Source organism: Protopterus annectens, chromosome 3.part1 (assembly GCF_019279795.1).
Source record: "Protopterus annectens isolate FY-2018-M chromosome 3.part1, PAN1.0, whole genome shotgun sequence".
NCBI lineage: Eukaryota > Metazoa > Chordata > Ceratodontiformes > Protopteridae > Protopterus > Protopterus annectens.
In genome coordinates, this window is record NC_056732.1 from 86718519 (window position 1) to 86740607 (window position 22089).

At 39.8% G+C, this 22089-nt stretch overlaps 1 protein-coding gene across 3 annotated transcripts in view; it reads right to left on the minus strand.

Annotated features, from left to right (window-relative positions):
• The window catches only part of MTSS1 (MTSS I-BAR domain containing 1), a 1668097-nt gene that overhangs the window by 253912 nt on the left and 1392096 nt on the right, over positions 1-22089 (minus strand). For all 3 annotated transcript variants that reach the window (XM_044066600.1, XM_044066599.1, XM_044066601.1), the window contains exon 10: positions 10289-10499. In XM_044066600.1, the coding sequence (XP_043922535.1) occupies positions 10289-10499 (211 nt within the window). The remainder of the gene's footprint in view (positions 1-10288; positions 10500-22089) is intronic.

The window sequence follows — 22089 nt, forward strand, 5'->3', positions numbered from 1 at the left end:
TAGTATTCTTGGAAATGAGCTGTCCAAGGGATTGAACTTTTCTGTAGCAATCCACAAAATATTGTGTGTGTGTGTGTGTGTGTGTGTGTGTGTGTGTGTGTGTGTGTGTGTGTGTGTGTGTGTGTGTGTAAAATAATTCCTTGTACTAGGTTTTCTGACTTCCTTTAGGACATTCAGTACTTGAATGGAAAAGGAGTCGGTGGTGTGTATTAGACTTCTGTCGTCTAAGCTGTCACATCAGTGACTTGGGGCTGAGCTGCACTACTCTGTCCTGTTGCTGGGTGACTTAGTACTTGTACAGAGGCAAATGCCAAGAAGGGGCAGTGGCCAGTTTTGACAACAGAGAGAACCATTGGTTGCCTAGGCCAGGAGGGAGTTAAGATAAAGCTAGTCCTGTGTTTTGTTTTGAATAGTACTTTCTGGATTACCAGGTTCAAAGGTGTAAAGTAAATTCTGTGTCCATGGGAGTAACTATACCTCTATTTTTCTCAAAGAATCCAATGGAGGAAATGGTGAAAACTTTAAAGATGATTGTTGAGATAAAGTAGTTAACATGTCCGCTTCTGTCATGCACCACATCTGGGTAATATCATGAAAAGTAGACTTATTGTGCATACATAAGCCAGAGTTACCTGTTTGCAGAAATGAAACTGCAGGCTCGTTCTGTGGTCTTGTGACCATGTGCATGGCGTAAAGTGAAGAATGTGATGAGTGGCCACTGCTGGAGTGGAAAGGGAATGTGATGATCCTAATGTTTATTTAATTTATTTGATAATTAGGACTATTTTCAGACATGACCTGGGCATGTAGACAAATACAAACATTAATGTATATTACATACAGGATTATTGCATAAAGCAAATTAGAAACAAGTCAAAATATTTTAAGACAATTGCTTACACTATGGCAAATCCATTACACTAATTTGACTTCAATACACTGATCAGATAAGATGGCAGTATAGGCCTGACTGATTCATATGTATTTATGATTTTTTACATAGTTATACCTTTCAGCTTTGTGTACAGATGGGACTTACTAGCTGAAAGCTCATTTTATGGTTTTAACTATAATCCCTGAACTAGCTACGGCTATAGGATTGTTTAAGGTAGTCATGCATCTTTTCTCCTGAACTGTGATTACTCAGTTATTTTTCACACATTGCTGAAGATGGTTGCAGCTGACTGGGACAATTTACTAAACTTTTTCCCCTATTGCTATTTTTCACAACTCATGGAACATGGTTTTGGTTGGCTAGGACAATTTAGTAAAACTTTTTTCATCTATTGCTAGAAGGAAAAAGTGTCTCACTAATATAAATGCAATTTCACCTTGGGTTATAAAGCAAGAGGTACAATTTAGTTTTCAAGTTAAGTTACAAAAAGGGGCAACAGTTTTTCTGACCTAGAAGCTTAAAGGTTAAGATGAAAATGAGAAATATAAATTTAGTGGTGACTGAGAACCATTTTGTTTTTTAAAGTGTGGTGCACAGATGTTCTGTTCTCAGAGTGAGATTAATAAAGATGTGGACACTGTTAAATGCAGACTGAATGCCTTGTACGTTTTGAAATGAGCTTAGGGTTATGTCAGGAACAGCTTATTCAAGGCAAAAGGAATAAACACATTTACGGAAAACACTTTTCTTGATTGAGATATAACATAATCTGACATTGATCGTTTACTTTTTGGTGACTTGTTCAATATGAATTTTAAATTAAATAATAAAGGTCAGATATTAGTTGTAGATATTTACACTGCTGTATTGTACTATCTGAATGTGATTTAGGTCTTTATTGATTAAAGACTTATTGTTCACTACACTTTCATATATCAGTGTTAACTTTATTAAGGTGTTTTAGCCCAAAATAACATAAACTTCTGGTGACACTAAAAGTCCATAAAATAATTATTGACAAACATTCAAAAACAAATTGAATATGTTAAAGAGATAATAAATGTAAAACATACAGTATCAGCAAGTAATCAAGTACTCCCACTTGTCAAATACCACTGAGATAACAATGCATCGTATAATGTTTATCCACATAGTTCCTTACTGTTAGATGCATGGCACTCTATCACTGTCCAATTACACCTTTATTGTCTCTTTGCATTTATGTCATTAAAGGTACTATGCTCCTGACTGTAAAGGGTCAGTAGACCAGCTCACTTATCCAGTTAGCAAATGGCAGGCAAATAAAAAAATAAAAGGGTAGGTTTTTAAGAGCCATCCTGAAAGCATCATGGTAGCAAATTCCATAAGTGGGGAACTTAATGGGAAAATGAGCAGAAGCCTGAAGATTTATGATACACTTGCAGAGCTGCCAGCAGCCCCTTACCGTGTCATCTTGTGGAAAGGAGAGGTAGATCTGAGTGTCAGCAGCATAACTATGGTATGCTAAGCCACTCTACCTTAACTGAGCTCCTACAGCAAGCGTATAAACTATAAACAATATAGGGCCATGGATAGAATCTTGTGGCACTTCACAATCCAAAGAATATGTGGGGGATGAACTGATGCCTGTAAAGACATTTTGAGAAAGGCAGAGATGTAACAAATAAACCATGGCAGAGGCACCATAACAGGTTTACATGCATTTGATCAAAATGCCATGGTCCACAGTATCAAATACTGCTGAGAGATCCAGGACGACCAACACTGAATAGTTCTTCAGGTTTATAGCCAGGAGAAGATCATTAATAACTTTCACAACAGCTGCCTCTGTGTTACGGTGAGTGTGAAAAGGATCCATGAGTCCACTGACTCTAAGATGGGTCACTAATTGCTTACAAACCACTTTCTCAATATCTTCCCCAAAACGGGGAAGTCAGAGATTGGGTGGTAAAAGCTGATGGTATTAGTGTCCTGTTATGTTTTTTTGAGAGTGAAGATAACATGATCCAGAATTATGTAAGATGATATCATCTGCAAATAAGGTAATTACCAGACTGAGGAAATATCATAACTGTAAATAGTTCAATTTGCCTGATTGTACTTTGAATGTTCTTAGTTTGAAGCAGCTCCTGAACCAAAATGTGATACTGGGGCTGACGGCTTTAATTTGTCTAGGCATATTATGTGGTCAACACTTTCAAAAGGTCTGGTCAGGTCTACAGAAACAGTGCTAGCCGATCTTCTTCTACCAGTAGTAGGATTTTGTCAGTTACTGTGTATAATGCTGGTAATGTATAACGATAGTTCCAAAACTTTCTCTAGCTGTTAGCATATGTTAGCATACAAGACTGAAGCTCTAACTGAGCTGTTATTGAACAGATTCCTGTCCCCAGCATACAGGGTTTGATTCCTCCTACCTTCATTTGCCTACCAGTGACTCTAAGCAAGTCACTTAATCAGGCAGTGCTCCCGGGTGGCATCAAAAAGGGTGAATTGTGTCCAGTGGGCTTACCCAGTCAACAAACAAATAAAAAAATACATACTGCAGATTGGTATGCAGATCATAGTTACTGAAACTGAAATATTTTCACATCTGTTTGCAAACAAGTTTTTTGAATATCTTTGTGAGTGGGCATAGGTTTGATAATGGCAAAAAGTCCTATAGTGAAGTGGGGGATTTTTTTTTTGGATGTGAATGATTAGAGACTGAAATTGGAGATGGACAATTCCAGCAGTCAAGGAGAGATTGCCCTTGTGTGCTAGCATTTTAGCTAGTGGTTCTGCTGCTAGTTTCAGAATTGTTTTCTGAAAATACTGTTACAGTTTAGGTTTACCAGTTATTGTAAGAGACAGACAAATTTATCAGAGTTCATATTTCAATTTATATGGGTAAGATTTTAGCATATTTAGCTTACTTAATACATTTATTTACCAGAGAATGGATGGTCTAGCATCCATTTAATATAGTTGCACTTTTTCATGTGTATTCAGTTATTCAGACATTGCACATTATATATATATAAATATATATATATATATATATATATATATATATATATATATACATATACACACACACACACACACACACACACACATACACATACACATTGCCTACCTGTGTAATATGATGTAGAGGTCTGATGTGGGACTTGTGAAATATCTTGCACTGTGTGCTTAAGGAACTTACTGATGAGTGGCTCATGAATTAAGTTCCGCAATCCTACAATATGAGTAATATATAATTTATCAAACATACCAACCTCCAAATATTTACATGCATTTATGTTTTCTGCCTTTTTGGGGTTAGAATACTGTCTCCATTGACATCAAAGGGTTATGTCAATGGACCAGTATCTACTAAACACAACTTTAAATAGTTTGCACAGGTCTTTATGAATGAAATGTCTCTTAGGTGGGCTTTGATTCCACTTCCGATGTATTATCCATTTATTTATTTACTTATTTTGTAGTGTCAGTTCATTTTTTTCAAGTATTTTACTAGTGTGTTGAAGGTTATGTTTGGATTTGTTAGCTTAAAGATGGGCTACGTCTATTGTTAATTTGAATTAGTTTAGACTAAACCAGGTCCACTTTGGTGGTAATATAACATTCCTACAGGCTGGTTACTGTTTATTTTTCATTTCAACTTTATATTCTGACATGAATAGATTTCTTTAATTGGATGGTGACTTAGGTAGGCAATGTGGAAGGGATATGTACAGGCAGTCTGTGTGTGTACGTGAAAGTGCATTTAGTTTTTACACCAAAGTGAAAGGAAGATGTAGTTTGTATTTTACTTGTTTTTATTTTTATTTTCATTGCACCCCCCCCTTCTCTACACTACTGACATCTGTCCAATCCCCATTAACCCAACTTTTTCATTTCTATCTTCCCTAAGTGGCAGGGTATTGTAAGAACCTTCCAAAACCCTAGAGACGGGTTAGTGCTGTGGAACATAGTGAGACAGTTTCAAGCCTTTTTGGGATTGAAAATTAATGAAGCCAAAACAAAAGCAATATCGGTAAATTATGTACCCACATATGAACGGGTTCAGCAATATCCATACTTATACGATAAAATGAAGTATTTAAGAGTATGGATTAAAAATGATACCAGTGTGGCAACTAAGGATATGTGGAAAGAGACCAAACAAAAAATAATACAAAAATTGAGACAATGGAAGCTGTGTTATATGGATATTGATAGTAAGATACAAGCAGTTAAAATGTTTAATCTCTTTAGTCTTATATACAGGTTAGACATATTTTTATCAACCAGAGGAGAAGTTGTGGATTGTAATTAATAAAGAGCTGAAGGATTTTATCTGGTAGGGGAAGACGCCAAGAGTCAAGTGGGATAAGCTGATTCTTCCAATAGAACAGGGCGGATTGGGATCACCTGATTTGAAGGGGTATTTTAAATCACACAGTTAAGGCTCCTACACATAGTGCAAGCAGAAAACTATAACTCAAAATGGAAAGAGACGATGAAGCAACGGGGGGGGGGGTTCAAGTAACTGGGAGAGACTGGGATTTTGCATGCAAACCTTTAAGGAGAACAACAATAGTCGTACAGAATACTATATTTACAAAGTAACAGAAGGTATGCTAAGAACCAAGCCAATAAGGGAGTGGAGAAAGAAGATTCTGCCAATAGGGGTGACTGCAATTAGAGATGCAGACAACAGGCAAGAGGGGGTGGAAGTATATTGGAGAAAACTGGCAGGAACCAAGGCATTGGGAGTAAACAGCTTGAGAGGGAAAGGTAAAAGAATGGGAAGATGCCACGAACGTATCTGTACTGCAGGTTAGAGACTGCTTTCCATTTCAACAACTTGATCTCAGAGTACAAGCAAAGAGAAAGAAATAGGGGGTCCTAAATGAAAGAACAGCACTGGTAGAGTTCTTAGTAGAATCTAGAACAGAAGTTGCCATTAAGAACAGAATAATTAGTAGAACATATAAAATATTGCATGATAGAGATAAGAATTAATCAGAAGAGGTTAGGAAAAATTGGAAAGAGAGACTGAACAAGCAATTCACAAAGAAACAATCAGAGGATATAAGTATGTCTCCCAAATATGCAAAAAATCTAGAAGATTTAGAATCTGTACCTGAAAGTGTTTACACAGATATTTTTATATGCCAAGTAGGCTCCAAAGAATCTTTCCTAAGGCAGACAGCAAATGTTGGAGATGTGATGGGGAAGAAAGAGGTAAATGGGAACATATTTTCTGGGAGTGTAATGAGTTGGCTGACTTTAAAGATTCCCTGCAGACTAATCTGTCGGAGATGCTGGCGGAGCAAATTGGAGTGACAACGGAACTTTTTTTTTTGAGCTATGATACAAACTTGGAATTGCCTAGGCATAGTAAGGCCTTGCTGAGTCTAATTATGACAGCTGCCAAAAAAAGCAATAACTAGAAAGTGGAAATCAAAGTCTAAACCAACTTTACTAGAAGTAACAAAGATAGTAGCAGAGATAAAACAACTGGAACTGGGATCGTTAGAAAAGGGTAGGAGTAAATTACACAGGAAAAAGCGGGAAATGGGGGACCACTACATGCAGAGAAGTAACAATGTTTAAAAGAAGGCAGAATCTGAATGAGCTACGCAATGGTTGACTGACAATGACTGGATATATTAAAAGTGATGTGTAATGTTTGCAAATAAAAAACTAGGCACAGGCTGATGCTCCTTATTCTGGGAAAAAAAAAAGGTGTCCCTAAAAGCTAAAGTGGCCAGCTGGTTCTATTTGGCTGCTTTACTGAACTGCTCAATCTTTTTTGCTAAGCTATTTTTTTTCTGCATCGTTTCTGCAACCACGCCTGCTGACCATCAAATTATCCACCAATGATGATCCAGTGATCGTGCTGTTTCCACCTCATGCCAGTTAGGTGCTACATCGAAGAAGCTCTGCAGAACAAAATACTGGATTCCCAAACATAATTTGTTGCAGCAGCCTCTTTGAAGAACACAAATGTAAACATCTGATTGCATCTACAGACCTAGTTACAATTCTAACAGGAATGCTGCCTTTATCCCAGCAGTTTTAATTTAATATACAGGACAGTATGGATAGGCAGTCTGAAATAAGCAAAGACAGAGTCTCAGCATGCATGCAAATTATTCACTCATAAAGCTGCAACAAATGATCATGAAAGCAAACTTAAAAAATTTGAAAAAGGGAAAGTTTCATCTTGAAAGAAGCATCAGTTTCCACTCCCTTGGTTGGCTTGTACAAATTAAAAGGACAAACATAAAACTATGGCACTCTCAGATAATGTTCATTGTCCTGATGTGTCCTGTTTCCTACAAATCTGGCTAGTTCAGCTGCTAAATTTACCATATCAACATTCATTTACCTCACAATATGCATACCTGTTTTTGAGTGAGACCTGGTACAGTATCACATTATCTAATATTACTGTTTTTCTTAAAATACAAACATTTAGCACAGACTTGTGCAATATGAATATTAACTCAATACAGTGGAGTGAGTGACTGTAGAAGGTCATGGATTACCAAAAAATAAATAATATTAGACATGATTATTGCAGTGCATTGTAGAACATTCTGTATAAAGTCAGTTAAAACTTGCCAATACAAGAAAATGTCACTCTGCAAAACTTTACATATTACTTAGAATTAAACACAGTATGGTTCTAAGCTTTTAGCCATAACCGAAGAGGAAATCTAGAACAGATGTAAAAGTCCAGAATACGAATCAGGGCTGATGGAACTGGTCTAAATGCTGGAGCCAGAAGAACAAAGCACAAAGGATGAAACCCACTTACATTGTAAATGGTATCACTAGAATTTTAATGTTATTAAATCATGCTGTATGTAACTGAATCTACTGTGGCCCCACCCCATGACACAAAGCTCTCTCACACAATTAAGTTGGACTTAGCCTAAGACACGAAGGCTAAAACATTAAACTTTAGAAGCTGATAGTGGTGTGACTGCTATTCTGTAATGTTACCATTAACATGATTACGATGGATGGCTTGTCTCCACAAGCACTTGTCTTCAGCTTCTAATGGTAATATCTTATAAGAAAGATAAATCTCAGGTCATATAAGAGAAGTAAATACATTTCTTGAAGCACTTTTTTCCAAAACGATAGGCAGATAGAAGCAGGCAGAAATAAAAAGCATGATTCGCTTAAGTCATACTTGCAGAAATTCATAGCCTACATAACCAGAAATACAAACAAACACCACTTATATGATGCTGTGCAAGCCAGTCCATCTGGCAGTCACCACATCCCACTTAGCAACAACAGAATGAAAGCCATCAGGGAGAACACAGGTCACAAGTGATGACTCAGCCTATTCAAAAGCAATATAGGGCCAACTGTATTACCTAACTTTACATCTGACTTCTGTAGCCAAGGAACTTGGGATGGGTATGAGGTCATAGTAATCCTGCCACCATAGATGGCAGGAAGTGCAAATAAGCAAAAGGGAAGTCTAGAAACAAGAAGAGCAGAGAAGACTACACATAACTGCAATCAGCCACATAACTAGTAACATGTTTACCTGGAATTGTACATGACGTTGTACCCAATAATGGATTCAATATCCAATGAGCTTAGCAGACAGAACCAGAGCTGTCCAGGAAGTAACTTTTAGACTTTTTACAAGAGCACATAAATAAAGACCTAACAAGCTTTCTATGTTTTTTTTTTTCCTTTGCAGTGACACTGTCTCTAGTACTGCAATCCAACCAACAGATTTGATACTCTTAGCTGAAGTCTCTAGGACTGTGCTAAGAAAACATACAAGAAGGCTTTTAAAAAGCTTCCACTATTACTGTTTATTACATGATACAAAGCAGTCACCTTTGTCATTTCACAACTGCTAACCTCATCAGGATTTTCGACATTCTTTCTCACTTGCCAGTATACATATGTGTATACAGAGGCACATACACACACACACGGTGCACCCTAAGATGTGTAAGGTCAGTTAGTGCTTCTAAAAATTAATGTTCCTGAAAACTGACCTACCAGCCACATTACTCTGCCTGTCCATCTGACTGCTTCAGTAATTACTCCGTAAAACAGTACTTTAGACACTCTTCACTCACTGATATAGGGTTGCACTGCCACATACCTATCTCTAAATGTAGTACCTCCAAAGTTGCAAAGAAAAGTGAACTGTGTTATTATCTCAAGTTGGTACAACCTCAAAGGCTGGACAATGTGTAGTATAGGGAGAGCCCCACATCAGGGGATCCAAAGAGAGCATAGGCTCCCTGAAAAAAAATTACAAAGAGTTGAGATTAAGTTATATCAATTGTAACAATCTACTGGACAGCAGTAATATCATCTGCGGTAGAGCAGATATGATACATCTGACTTTGGTAAATCAAAGGACACCATATATGTATACAATGTTTATGTGTATATACATGCATTTGTGTGTGTGTGTGTGTGTGTGTGTGTGTGTGTGTCTGTAAGTCAAAGCAGAACACATACATATACAATGTGTATGTGTAAGTATGTATATGTTTTTCTCTCTCTATATATAGATATATATGTATAGGTGCACTATCTTTCTGTACTGTGGCTTTTCATAGACAAGTGAAAAAGCCGTTACAACTAATCAAAAGTCAGCTGATTGAAACTTCACTATGAGATTGCTGTACAGAGGGGAGTGGGGAATATGCCCTTTCCTTATTGTAGTGTAATCTCAGAGTTGGCATGTATAATAATTAGGGGGGGAATGTGGAAGGAAGTTGCAGGGAGCTTGCCCCCTGCAAAAACAACTATTTTTCAATGCTTTATGGCTTGACAGTTTGCAGTTTCAATGACAAGTTAGACTCCCATGTATATGTATATGTATATATATAAAATATGTAAGTGTGTGCACGTGTACTTACAGAATATTTTTTTATTTCATAAGCAAAAGACAGTTCAAGACTTCTGATCTTCCCCAGAATTTTATGGAGATAAGTCTTATGCAGCAAGCTGCTTCACAACCACCAAACAAAAAAAGTAATTTGTTGTACTTCTGTCAATAAAGCGAGACAATGACTGCAGCTGATGTAATCAACTCAGGTTAAGCATCCAGTACACCAGCTGTGTGGCTGCATTCTAAATCTATAAATCAGAATATACAGATTGTAAACAACTGTTAATCATGCATGAACAATATCGTCCAGGAACTGCTTCTATGCTTCAGATCAAAATTAACTTAATTTTATCCAGAACTTCAAAACATGAAAACAAACTTTAATGAAGAAAATAAACTTGTAAATAACACAGTTAACAGCTGAAATACAATTTCTTTTTCAGACATCATATGCTGTATTTTTAAATCAACAACAAAAACACATTTTCATTTTGATCCACAATAAAAGCAATATTAGTATCGATACTGACCTGATTTACTGCTTCTGGTGGCATGGGTGAAGGAGACTTTGACTGGAAGGCATCCTGTGATAGGAACCCGGAGTCGTGAGATGACACACTGGATAATCTCATAGGTGCCTGCTGCGGTAGGTTGGAGCTGCGATAGCGATAGTGTGAAGTAGGTGAATGAGAGTGCGACCCACTGGATCTGGAGTCACTACTGTTAACGCTGTTCAGACTGCTGTGAGAGACAAGAGGAAAAAAGGGAAAGGGAAAGGAAAAGGAGGAGGAGGAAAACATGTAAGGAAGGAAGTGGTAGGGTATGGCCAAATACAATTAACACTCCACACATCTACAGCTACAAGCAGTGTATGCTATAAAAACGTAAACAAAGACGACTGAAACTGAAAAAATAGCAGGTGTGTGCTGCTATTCAGCACAGATGCAGTGAGTCCCGAGTATCTGCTACTGCCGGTGGTAGAAGGCACATGCAACAATCCCAAACAGAATGAGATATATGCCGATACAGGGGTGGGCCTGGCTTCATTTGTCTGGTGATCTGATCACCTGTCCTTGCTTCTGTGTTTTTCCAGTGAGGCACAATTTCACAGTTATGCTGATACACTACCAAAAGCTGTATCCTTTTTCTCTTGAGATATATGCTCCTGAGAACATTATTAATGGGTCACCAAGAAGGGTGTACTGGGAATGAATGCCTATGAACTACTCTGTCTGTAGTAATTTCCTAAGTGCCAAGCACAGATTAAAATTGCCAGGATGACGGGCTCATGGTAAGTAAGCGCCATTCTTTTATTTATTTTTTTTCAGAAAAACTATATCAACACAACAAAACAGAAAAAAAAACCCTCACAACAAAAGACAATTTGCTCTTCAGATGGCTAATACAATTCTACCCCACAAACAAGGTTCTGGGACACTAATAAAACCCTGCTCTGAACAATAATGACTAATCAAACTTTTCAAGCATGGTCTCAATAATTTCCTTGAGCAGTAGGGTGTGATACTGTCAGCCAAACTTCAAACACATAAAGGATTACAACCGGGTATCAGAATGTAACCAGATGCCAGTGCCATAATTAGGGTGGAGTGAAGGAGTGGTTACTCCAGGAGCAAGCTATTAAAGGGGTATTGAGCACAACTATATTACTGGGGATTATTTAAGAAGCCATGACTGATACTGCAATTCCTTAAATTAAGTATGTAGCAGCTTTGACTGTTATAATTATTGTAAGCAACTTTTTCAAAAGCTGTTTTTATCTTCAACTTTGAGATGAGGGGTGGACACCAGTCTGGAGAGTGTCCAGGATGCCATCTGACAAGATACGGTTCTGCCAAACAGTTTTGCATTTGACAAATGGATGTTAAGAAATTCACCATAACAGTGAAGCTTACGAGGTGAATTTCTTCACAACCATTTTGAGACCACATAAATGCTTATGATAAAGAGATCAATCATAGCATTTTGTAACATATGCATGGACTTCTAGCTGCCGTTCATGTTAAGCACAAGGTGTATTATACCTGGAAAATATTGTGTAGAATTCCACAGTGCTGTCAGAACGTGTGCAACTGCCAATACAGTGTTGTCATTTTATTAAGAATGCTTCTCTAACTGCTACTCTGATAGGATCATTTTGTTTTGAGTAAACATGTAAAGGACTGCGTGAAGACAGGAGGTACTACCAGCTATGCCAGGTGAAGTAGGGCAGTGGATGTGCAACATATGTCAGCACAGCTAGCTGGAATTTTGTAAATAATTATATGTCATTTGTATATCAAAACTGATTTGTACAGATGCTTGTGTTGAAAAATGCATTTGTAAAGTTGCTTGTGTTAAAAAAGTATCAACAGTGTGCCCTGCTGGACAGAAGAGAAATATACATGTACTATTGTAATTGCTCAAAGGTATATCTTTTTCATTGGATACTGGAAGAGAAGAGGTTAAGCTCAGTCCCAGCTAACTTTGGAAAATAGCTTAAATTAAATTAGGCCATAAAGATTGTATTTTACAGTTCTGGCTGCAGCCAAAGACAAAAAGTCTGGGAAACCAAGTATTAGGAAGCCTTCTTTATTGTCTCTAGTAGGGAGCTCATTGTTACTCTGGAAAGGTAGAGGTTTGAAATTGTTTTATGACTTCCAGGAGCTGCAGCAGATCTTAGCAAAGCTGTATGTGTGTGTACTACTGACAAATTGATGCTAAATCCTGGCAGTTTCTAGCTACAGGGGATAGTGTGGGAAACAGAAGTCAGATGACCAGATGTGATGTCATTTTGTACGCTATCCCAGAAATAATATTTTGATATTATACTGAGAAGTCTGTCAGTCAGACTTGGCAGTCTGCTTCTTGGAACCTGACATAGAAGGATCCCTCCCCTACGTCATCTTGCCTTGCTCTAGTAAGTGAACCAGGGAATAGTAACTCTTTAGATTAGCCAAGAAAATATAGTGAGATTAGTTAAGTACTGTTTTTCTATATCTGTGTGAATCTGTTCATCTGTGTTATTTTAATATTTCCTGTGTTTAAAACTCTGGCGTTTACTGTAAACAGATATTTAGTATTTTCATGTTCTTCGATTATTTATTATTAAATATATTTAAACTTTTCATCATAACTGGTCCTTTTAGAAAATATTTAAGCTTTGAGAGTATTTGCATATATTTATTTGGTGATAACTCTGGCCCCTCCTGAAAGCCTGCCTGTTTGGTCAACATTACCATTTGTATTAATATTAACTTAACTCAGTATAATTGGATACCCTTTTAAGAGCCTTACAGCAACTGACTGGTGGCAGTGAATCTACCTTACAGTCTGGGCAAAGTTGTTAGAGCGGGTAAACTGTGCCAGCCTTTCTCAGGCGTGTGTGTGAAAATTAAACCTCAAAGAGTGTGTGTGTGACAGCTACTTGGAACAGAAACACAAAGCACTGGTTTCACAGAGAGGGTGCTGAAGGACTTGGCTTTGACACTCGGCTGAGGTCTCAACCTTATAACTGTACCACTGGGGACTCTTATTGGGAACCTGGAGGGAGACAGATATAAAGAAATCCAGACCTCAGGCTGACTGTGTTCCCTGTGTGCTCTTAAGGGAAACTGCACTTGATGTAGAGAGGTCTGCATCTAGAAATGCTGAGTTTATCCATTTGTATTCCAAATGAACATCCCTCTCCAGTGTCACTGGTGAGTATTCAGGCTCCTTGATTACTGGCCTAGAGTGGGGATGTCGCAGACTGTATGGTCACTGTTACTTTGCTAGGACAAATGGGTAAGAAAATGAATAAATGAATGTATGAATGAATGTACAGCTGTTACATGATGTAGTGCACTTTGCTTTTCACCATCATTTGTGTGACAGCACAAGGTCCATTTTAGTGATTTATCAGAGAGGTTCATAAGTAAACTTATTTTAGTGTTTAACATTGTGGTTTATATGTAAGAACCTCACTAAACAGGCTTTTCTTAGTGACATTCGTACATAGGAGTATTGCTATTATAAGCTTATTTTTCCTGCTTTTCAGAGTGTAATCAGAGTGTTCCATGTACTACAGGAAAAGTAATGTTACTTGGCACATGACAAACACTCTAGAATATATTCTTTTAATTATGCAGTGCTTCACTTGGGTGAAAAGAGCCATACTTAATCTCTAAAGATCATTTGAAAATAATGTTTAAATACCGAACCACACCTCAAACAGCAAACGTTTTGCGTATTATCTGTCTACCTACTGTTTAACTGGGATGTGATCTGATCCAGGAACGTATGGCTCGTGTTTGACTTGAAAATAACTAATGACATAGCAGCAGCAGAAAAATGCCAGAATCATAATACACTGACCTTGGTGTGTAAAGTTTTAGAGAAGCACATATAAAGAAGGCACAAATGGGACAGCAAATTTGTTTCCTTCCATATTGTTTACTGCCTTTTTTATTAGTTTTTTGGATGGAGGTACATCATTCCTTCCTACATGAGCTTCCTTGTTTGTTTTTATATACACCGTACTAACCCAGGCACAGCCCATGATGAAAGAAGAACAGCCCACCTTAGAAGTTAGAAAACCCCTAAGGAAAATGAAGTCAGGGAAAGCAGCAGACTCAGATGAGGTCATGGCAGATATGATCAAGATGTTGGGTGAGTTAAGGGAGAAACAGCTCCTGAGGGTACTCGTGGTGATATGGAGAGAAAGGTGTCTCCCAGATGACTGGAGAATAAGCATTCTAGAGTCACTTGAACTACATCAGAGACGGTGACTGATAAATGAATATGCAGAGTAGTAGAAAGTAAGATGGAAGATGAACACCATGGATCCAGATCAGGCAACAGCAAGACTGACCTACTGTTTGCAGTGAGACAGACAGTGGACAAGAAGCTAAACATGAGGAATGAGTCCAAATGGGCATTCCTAGATTTGGAGAAAGCATATGACAAAGACCCAACAAATTTGATCTGGCCAGTCTTGTGATGGTTTGAAATTCTAAAACATTGGTAGAATTAGTGCAGACTATGTACAAGGATCCAAAGACACTAGTGCAGTGTTCAGACACAGGGATGGGTTCCCAGTAAGGGTTCATCAGGATTTAGCTCTGAGCTCTCTGCTGTAAATACTAAGGATGGACTACATTAGCAAATAGGTCAGAGGGGGTGGAGCAACACATCTGCTGCTGTACATAGACAATGTGGCATTACAGGCTGAATCTGAACATGAACTTCAGCAAATGATAGTAGAATGGAATGCAAAGATGAATGTACATGGGGTGAAACACAGTACAGACATAAAAAGAAATTATATACTTACCATAATTTTCCATCTGTGTTGCCCAATTTCATTCTTTTTCAAGAGATGGGTTCAGATCCCTTTCCTTGGAACTGACTCAGCTGTTACTAAAGCTCGTAGCAACCAAGAGCTCTCCAGCTTCTCCCTTAACCACAATGCACCAACCCCAATTACAGCAGATCTTGTTTATTGAGTTAGTAGAAGGCATACTTGTATGCAGAAAAGGAGGAGGCTATATCTGCAGCTTAATATAAAGGACAGAAATGTCCTGTAACCACTCATTCTTCCAGAAGTTTTCAAGGACAGGGATTGGTGGGAGGGGAGCTGAGGAAGAATGAAAATGAACAACACAGATGGAACATTATAGTAAGTATGTAACTTCTTTATCTAATGTTGTCAATTTTCATTCTACCCTCAATTGATGGGACAGAGTCCCCAGCTACCTAAAATCCAGGGTGGACTCAAGGAAGGATATTCCTGAGCATCATTGAGCCAAATGATGCTCTACCTCTGCAGACCAGATCCAATTTACAATGAGTAATAAAAGTATGGTGAGTAACCCAAGTTGCTGCAGCACATATATCATTCACTGATCCTCTGGATTGGAAAATTACGGAATTTGCCATGGATCTAGTTGAATGAGACCTTAATGGTTTTGGTAAAGTCATACCCAATTTGCTATAAATAAATGAAATACAGTTAGTAAGCCATCTGGCTAAAGTTACTTTGACAACTGTTTTCCCAATTTGACCTCTGTAAATGAAACAAACTTTTGGTCAGATTTTCTGATGTCTTTTGTTCAATGTAGGTAAAAACATATTCTCTGTGGACATCCAATAAATGTAATATTTATCCACCTTTGCAATGGATTGATTGATATTAGATTCTGAAACCACCTTAGGAAGAAAGGAAGCATTAGTCAGTAGTGTAACTCTGTCTTTGTGAAAAATCAAATATGGTGATTTAGCGGACAAGGCTTGAATCTCAGAAATCCGTCTAGCAAAGGTAATAACTACCAAAAAGATTGTCTTCCAAAAAAGGTATTTAAGGTCACAAGTAGCTGCTGGTTTGAAGGGGTATTTACTAAGAGCCTGCAGTACCAGATTCAGGTCCCATGGAGGAGCAGAATCTCTAAAAGGAGGTCTTAGAAGAAGTGTGCCTTTCAAGAAGGCTTTGCTTAATTTATGAGAGGCAACAAAGGGACCATCAAAACCAAAGTGAAAATTTGATATGGCTGCTAACTATTGATGAACTAACTCCTTCTTTAAACACATGGAACAAAAATTCAAGAATGCTATGTATGAGTACTGAGAAAGGTTCAGCATTAATTAGATGATTCCAGTGAATAAACTTTTTGCTGGAACAGAGCTTCCTGGTGGAAGGCTTATGGGAAGATAAAAGTATTTGATGAACAGGTGAAGACAGCATAGGTTGTCTGGCTATTAATGGAACTGGAGAAGCCAGGCAGTCAGCCTGACGTTGGTTATGTTTGGATGAATCATGCCTGTCGGGTGAGACAGGAGGTTCGGAGTCGGATCCAAAATCCAAGTTTGAAGAAGCAAGTGAGGTCAAAGGAAGGGGCCAGTAAGGTGCAATGAGGATGTCTTTTCTCTTCAACACAGCTGCTTTCTGAAGGAATTTTGGAATCAGTGGTATGGGTAGAAAGGCATAGAGCAGACTGAGGGGCTAATCGTGAACTAGAGCATCCCTCGTTGATTCCCACTTTGGAGGTGTTAGGACAAAGTAGCTGCTGCATTTGTTATTTATGGGGGAAGCAAAAAGATTGCTGCAAGGCTGGCCACATTGACAGAAATTCAATTCCATGATGTTGCTGTTGAAGGACAGTACAGTTGTGTACACTTACCATAAATATAGACGTTCGAGTGTCTTCACTGTTGCAGTCATCACTGTAGAGTTCTTCCTGCCGGCAGGCAGTCCTCGGTCGGCCAGAATCCCAAAGTCTGGGTCCGGCGTCAGCTGTTCAGTCATGCTCCCTGACATCAGAGCACTAGGAGTACAAAGCTGCCAGCTGACGCCATGTTCTCCAGTTTTTCTTGCCCCAGATGTCAGGTGCCCAAAAGTGAAGGCTAATAGTAAAACAAAAATGTAGCATACAACAAACCCCATACCCTGTAGCAAATACACCTCAGAAGAAGGGTGAAGTAAGAAACCACACTAATGAAAGTATAAGAGGGGACAGGAGGGAGGGTAACCCAGACTGCAACAGTGAAGACACTCGAACATCTACATTTATGGTAAGTGTTTATAAACTGTACTATGTTCATCATGTTTCACTGTTGCAGTCATCACTGTAGGGCTGAATCCCAAAGCTGAGATAGAGGGTGGTGGTTATAGAGTAGAAGGGGCGGCTAGAAGGCCCTGCAAGACTGCAGAAGCAAAGCCTGCCCTAGACTTAGAGTAAAGAGGGAGACTATAGTGCTTAGAGAAAGTATGCACTGAACTCCAAGTTGCAGCTTCCAAAATATCCTTGGTAGGTACTCCTCTGAGAAAGGCAGCTGAAGTAGCAGCAGCTCTGGTACAGCGAGTCCTAATTTTTCCTGGGATTTGCTTTCCATGATGAGAGTAACAAAATCTGATTCCATGAGCAATCCATTTAGAAATGGTCTGTTTTGAAATAGCTTTGCCATGGGAATTTGTTGCATAAGAAACAAACAGTTGCTCTGTTTTCCTGATATCCTTGGTTCTGTCCAGGTAAAAACAAAGTTGTCTGTGTACATCCAAGGAATGCAAGATCCTTTCCCCCTTATTTTGTGGATTATTGAAAAATGTTGGTAGGTGAATAGTTTGATTTAAAGCCACTTTGGAAACCACTTTAGGCATGAAAGTAGGATTGGTCCTTAAAGACACCCTATCTTGGTGAAAAATAATACAAGGTTCCACAGCCATGAGTGCTTGTAACTCCCAGACTCTCCTGGCTGAAGTCAAAGCCAGTAGGATAGCTGTTTTCCATGATAAATACTTAATATCAGATGTGGCAGCAGGCTCAAAAGGAGGCAGCGTGAGTTTTTCTAGAACATAGTTGTGGTCCCAGACAGGAATGGGTGATGTCCTAGGGGGCCTTAAATTCTTTGCTCCTCTGAGATATTGTTTCAGAAGTGGATGCGAAAAGATTGGAGGATCTGTATTGTAATGTGCAGAGATAGCTGAGGCATGTATTTTTATGGAGGAGAAGGATAAACCCTTATGTAGCATGTCTGTCAGGTAAAGTAAAATCAGTGGGATATTAGGAATGAGAGGATCCAAATCCTGAGCATGCATCCAGGTGCAAAATCTCTTCCATTTACTTGCATAAGATTTTCTAGTGCTAGGCCGTCTGGCTTCTAAGATGACATCCATGACCTGTTTGGGAAGGAAAGGATTAATCACAGACCCTGAATTCGCCAGGCTGCTAGGCTGAGAGTTTTGACATGGGAGTGCAGAACCTGGCCCTGGTTTTGGGACAAAAGATTTGGAATCTGAGGTAAAACCTAAGGAGGCTCCTGGGATAGATTCATCAGTGTTGAGTACCAAAATTGACGAGGCCAATTTGGGGCCAGTAAAATCATCATCTTGGGCTTGTCCTGCTTGATCTTTAGTAACACCCGTGGAAGAAGAGGTAGTGGCGGAAAGGCATACCCTGAGAGGTTTCTCCAACTGAATGATAGTGCATCCACTTTCCATGCTAGCTTGTGAAATGTTCTTGTGCAAAAAATCTGTAACTGGTGGTTGAGGGGGGATGCAAAAAGATCTATGTCCAGGCAGCCCCAGGCTTCTGTAATCATCTTGAATATTTGGGTGTCTAGCATCCACTCGTGTGGGTCTGACAGGTTCCTGCTCAGGCTGTCTGAGCTTGTAGATCCACTTTGCAAGCTAGAGCTGTGTTCCATAGAGTCATGGCTAGTCTGCAAAGGGAGTAGGAGTGTGAACCCCCTTGCTTGTTTATGTACCACATAACTGTGGTGTTGTCTGTCCGTATCAGTAGTTGTCCTGGTTGTAGGAGATCCCTGAAAGCCAAGAGGGCATTCTGTACAGCTAACATCTCTTTTATATTTATATGGAGGTGCTTCTGATCCTCTGTCGAAAACCTAGCAGACCTTTTCCCTGCAAGTGGTCTCCCCATGCGTAATCCAAGGCATCCGTGGTTAACACTTGGCTGGCTGGAGGCAGACTGAATGCTTTCCCTTTGTTGTGAAGACATGCCATGGTCCACCAATGGAATTCCTTTTGTAGGCAAGGCAAGACAGCAATCTGTGTGTCAAGACTGTGGCAATGCTGGGACCATACACTTTTTAGGTACCATTGTATTTTTCTCATATGTATTCTTGCATTTGGTATGAGAAGGATGCAGGAGGCCATGTAACCCAAAGCCTGCAGGAATTTCCTTGCAGTTAGCTGAGTTATTGACGCCAAGGTTTTGAAAGTTGAAGCTAGCTGCTGTTGTTTTTCGGATGTCAGAAATGCCATCTGGGTTGCTGTGTTTAGAAGAGCACCCAGAAAGGTTATCTGTTGTGTGGGTGTCAAATTTGACTTTTTTATGTTCACAGTAAATCCCAGGTACTTGAGTAGATTTTGAACAAATTCCAGGTGCTGGGATCTTTGCTGTCCGCTTGAATAAGGCAGTCGTCCAGATAAGGGTAAATTTGAATTCCCTTGAGTCTGCAATAAGCTACTACTGGTGCCAGGCACTTGGTGAAGACCCTGGGCGCAGCAGACAAGCCAAAGGGCAGCGCAGAGAACTGGTAATGTTTCGAGCCAGCCTTGAACCTGAGGTATTTTCTGCACTCCTGTCTGATAGGGATGTGTAGGTAAGCCTCCTTTAAATGCAATGTCACCATCCATGCATTTTTGCTCAACATTGGCAGGAGCTGTTGCAGAGTAAGCATCTTGAACTTTGGTATCTCCAGGAAAGTGTTTAACACTGAGAGATCCAGGATGGGTCTCCATGAATTTTGCTTTCTGGGAACTAGGAAGAGCCTGGAATAGAACCAGTTCTATGGCCCTCATAGCCATGAGGGATCCCACCTGGTTTAATGCCTCTGCCCATTGGTGTTTTGGTAGGTCTGGCCATTCGTTTGGTCTTGGCAAGGTATGAAAGTGGAATTTGTAACCTCTTGAAACTACATCCAGAACCCACTTGTCTTGGGTTATGTAAGTCCAATTTTGTTGAAAAAGAGAGTTTTCCTCCTAGAGGGGCTTACAGGAGAGAAGTTCCTGGAGCCATGCAGGGGGAGTCATTGAGCCTGTTTTCTATAAGATTGAGGTCTGTCCTCTCCACCCCTGGGGGTGGAAGCAAAGCTCTGGAATCCTTATCTGTCGGAATAGGGTTTTTAGCAGAAGTGGCCTTAACCCCCTTAAGACCCTGAGAAATGGTTTCTGGATCAGCAGTAGGATTTTTGTAAAGGAACTGATGGGAGTCTGGGACCCTGCAATATCTGTTGGGCTTAGCAGGGGCTGGAGGAAAGGAGTCAGGAGTTAAATTAGCCTCAGAAAAGGCATCATCCACAATATCCAAAATAGGAGGAATAGCCAGGGGTCTATGTTAGGGAAGAAGAAGGAAATCCCTAAGCCTTCTCTTAGATTCCGAGTACTCCTGTCCTTCCCAGTGAGAATGTTCCCTCATGTCATGTAAAGTTCCCCCAAAAGAAAAATCCTCAGGGGGAGAAGCTGATGGAATGGATTCCTCAGCATCAGAATCCTCATAAGGAGGGAAAGTATATTCCTGTTCAGAGGAAGACACTGAAGAAATAGATGCCTGATCAGAAGATTCATAATCCAATTCTTGCCTTGGCCTTTTGTCTGGAGGGGGATGAGAAAACCTAATCAAGTCCTCCGCCATTTTAAGTAGCTGTTTCTGAGATTTGGGTCCCGGATCAGAAGAGGCCTGGGCTGGTGTCTTAGATTTAGAAGGAGTCTTTGCCTTTGTCTTTGGCTTTGCCTTTATCAGAAGCTGTGTAGGCCTGAAAACCCCCTTGGAAGCCGGTATCTACACAGCGGCTCCGGACCCGAGGGAGCACTGTCCGAAGGTCCAGCAGTTGGAGTGCTCAAAGGCCTAGTTGGCTCCTCATGGGAGTCCGTTTTGGCAATCGGTTCTGAAATGGCCAACAACAGGGGCTGCGAAAGCGCCTCACTGACGACGGCTGAACTTGTAGCTGGCTCTGCTTGTAAAACGTCATCTGATTTGGACCTCGGAGGCCTGTCCTTATCCTTGTGTCGTTTGTGAACCCCGGTAGTCAGAAGCGTGTCCGACAACATTTTATAATTAAATTGCCTGCCAAAGTAGTGAAAAGCAAAATCGTACTTGCGCTTAATTGTACGTTGGTTAAATCTAGCACAAAACCGACAACTAGCTACATCGTGGTCAGGGCCTAAACAAGGAATACAGTAAGAATGGAAATCCTTATGAGGTATTTGCTTCCCACAAGAAATGCAATTATTAACTTTTTCTGACATCGGACTGGAGCAAGAAAAAAGTTTCCCCAATGGGGTACTTAGCTTTGAGAAGAAGAAGTAAGTCTTCGGACTGAAGCACGAAAAAATATCAGGAGTCAGCCGACCGGCACTTGCGAACTGTTTTCACTGCATGGCAAGAAAGACTGGAGAACATGGCATCGGCTGGAAGCTTTGTACTCCTAGCGCTCTGACGTCAGGGAGCATGACTGAACAGCCGACGCCGGACCCTGACTTTGGGATTCTGGCCGACCGAGGACTGCCTGCCGGCAGGAAGAACCCTACAGTGATGACTGCAACAGTGAAACACGATGAACATCAAGTAGATGGATGCACCTCCTCAGTTTGTCTGCCATCACACTGAACTTACCCGGAATGCGCGCTGCTGTGAGAATGTGCTTGTATAAGATTGCCAATTGCCACACTCTGAGAGCTTTCTGGCATAAGGGATAAGATTTCATTCCTTCTTGTTTGTTGATGTACCAAACTACTGACATACTGTCCATCTGAAATGCAATCATCCCCAAAGGCAGAGTATCCTGGAAGGCTTGCAATGCTAAAAGCACCACTCTCATCTCTAGGATATTGATATGC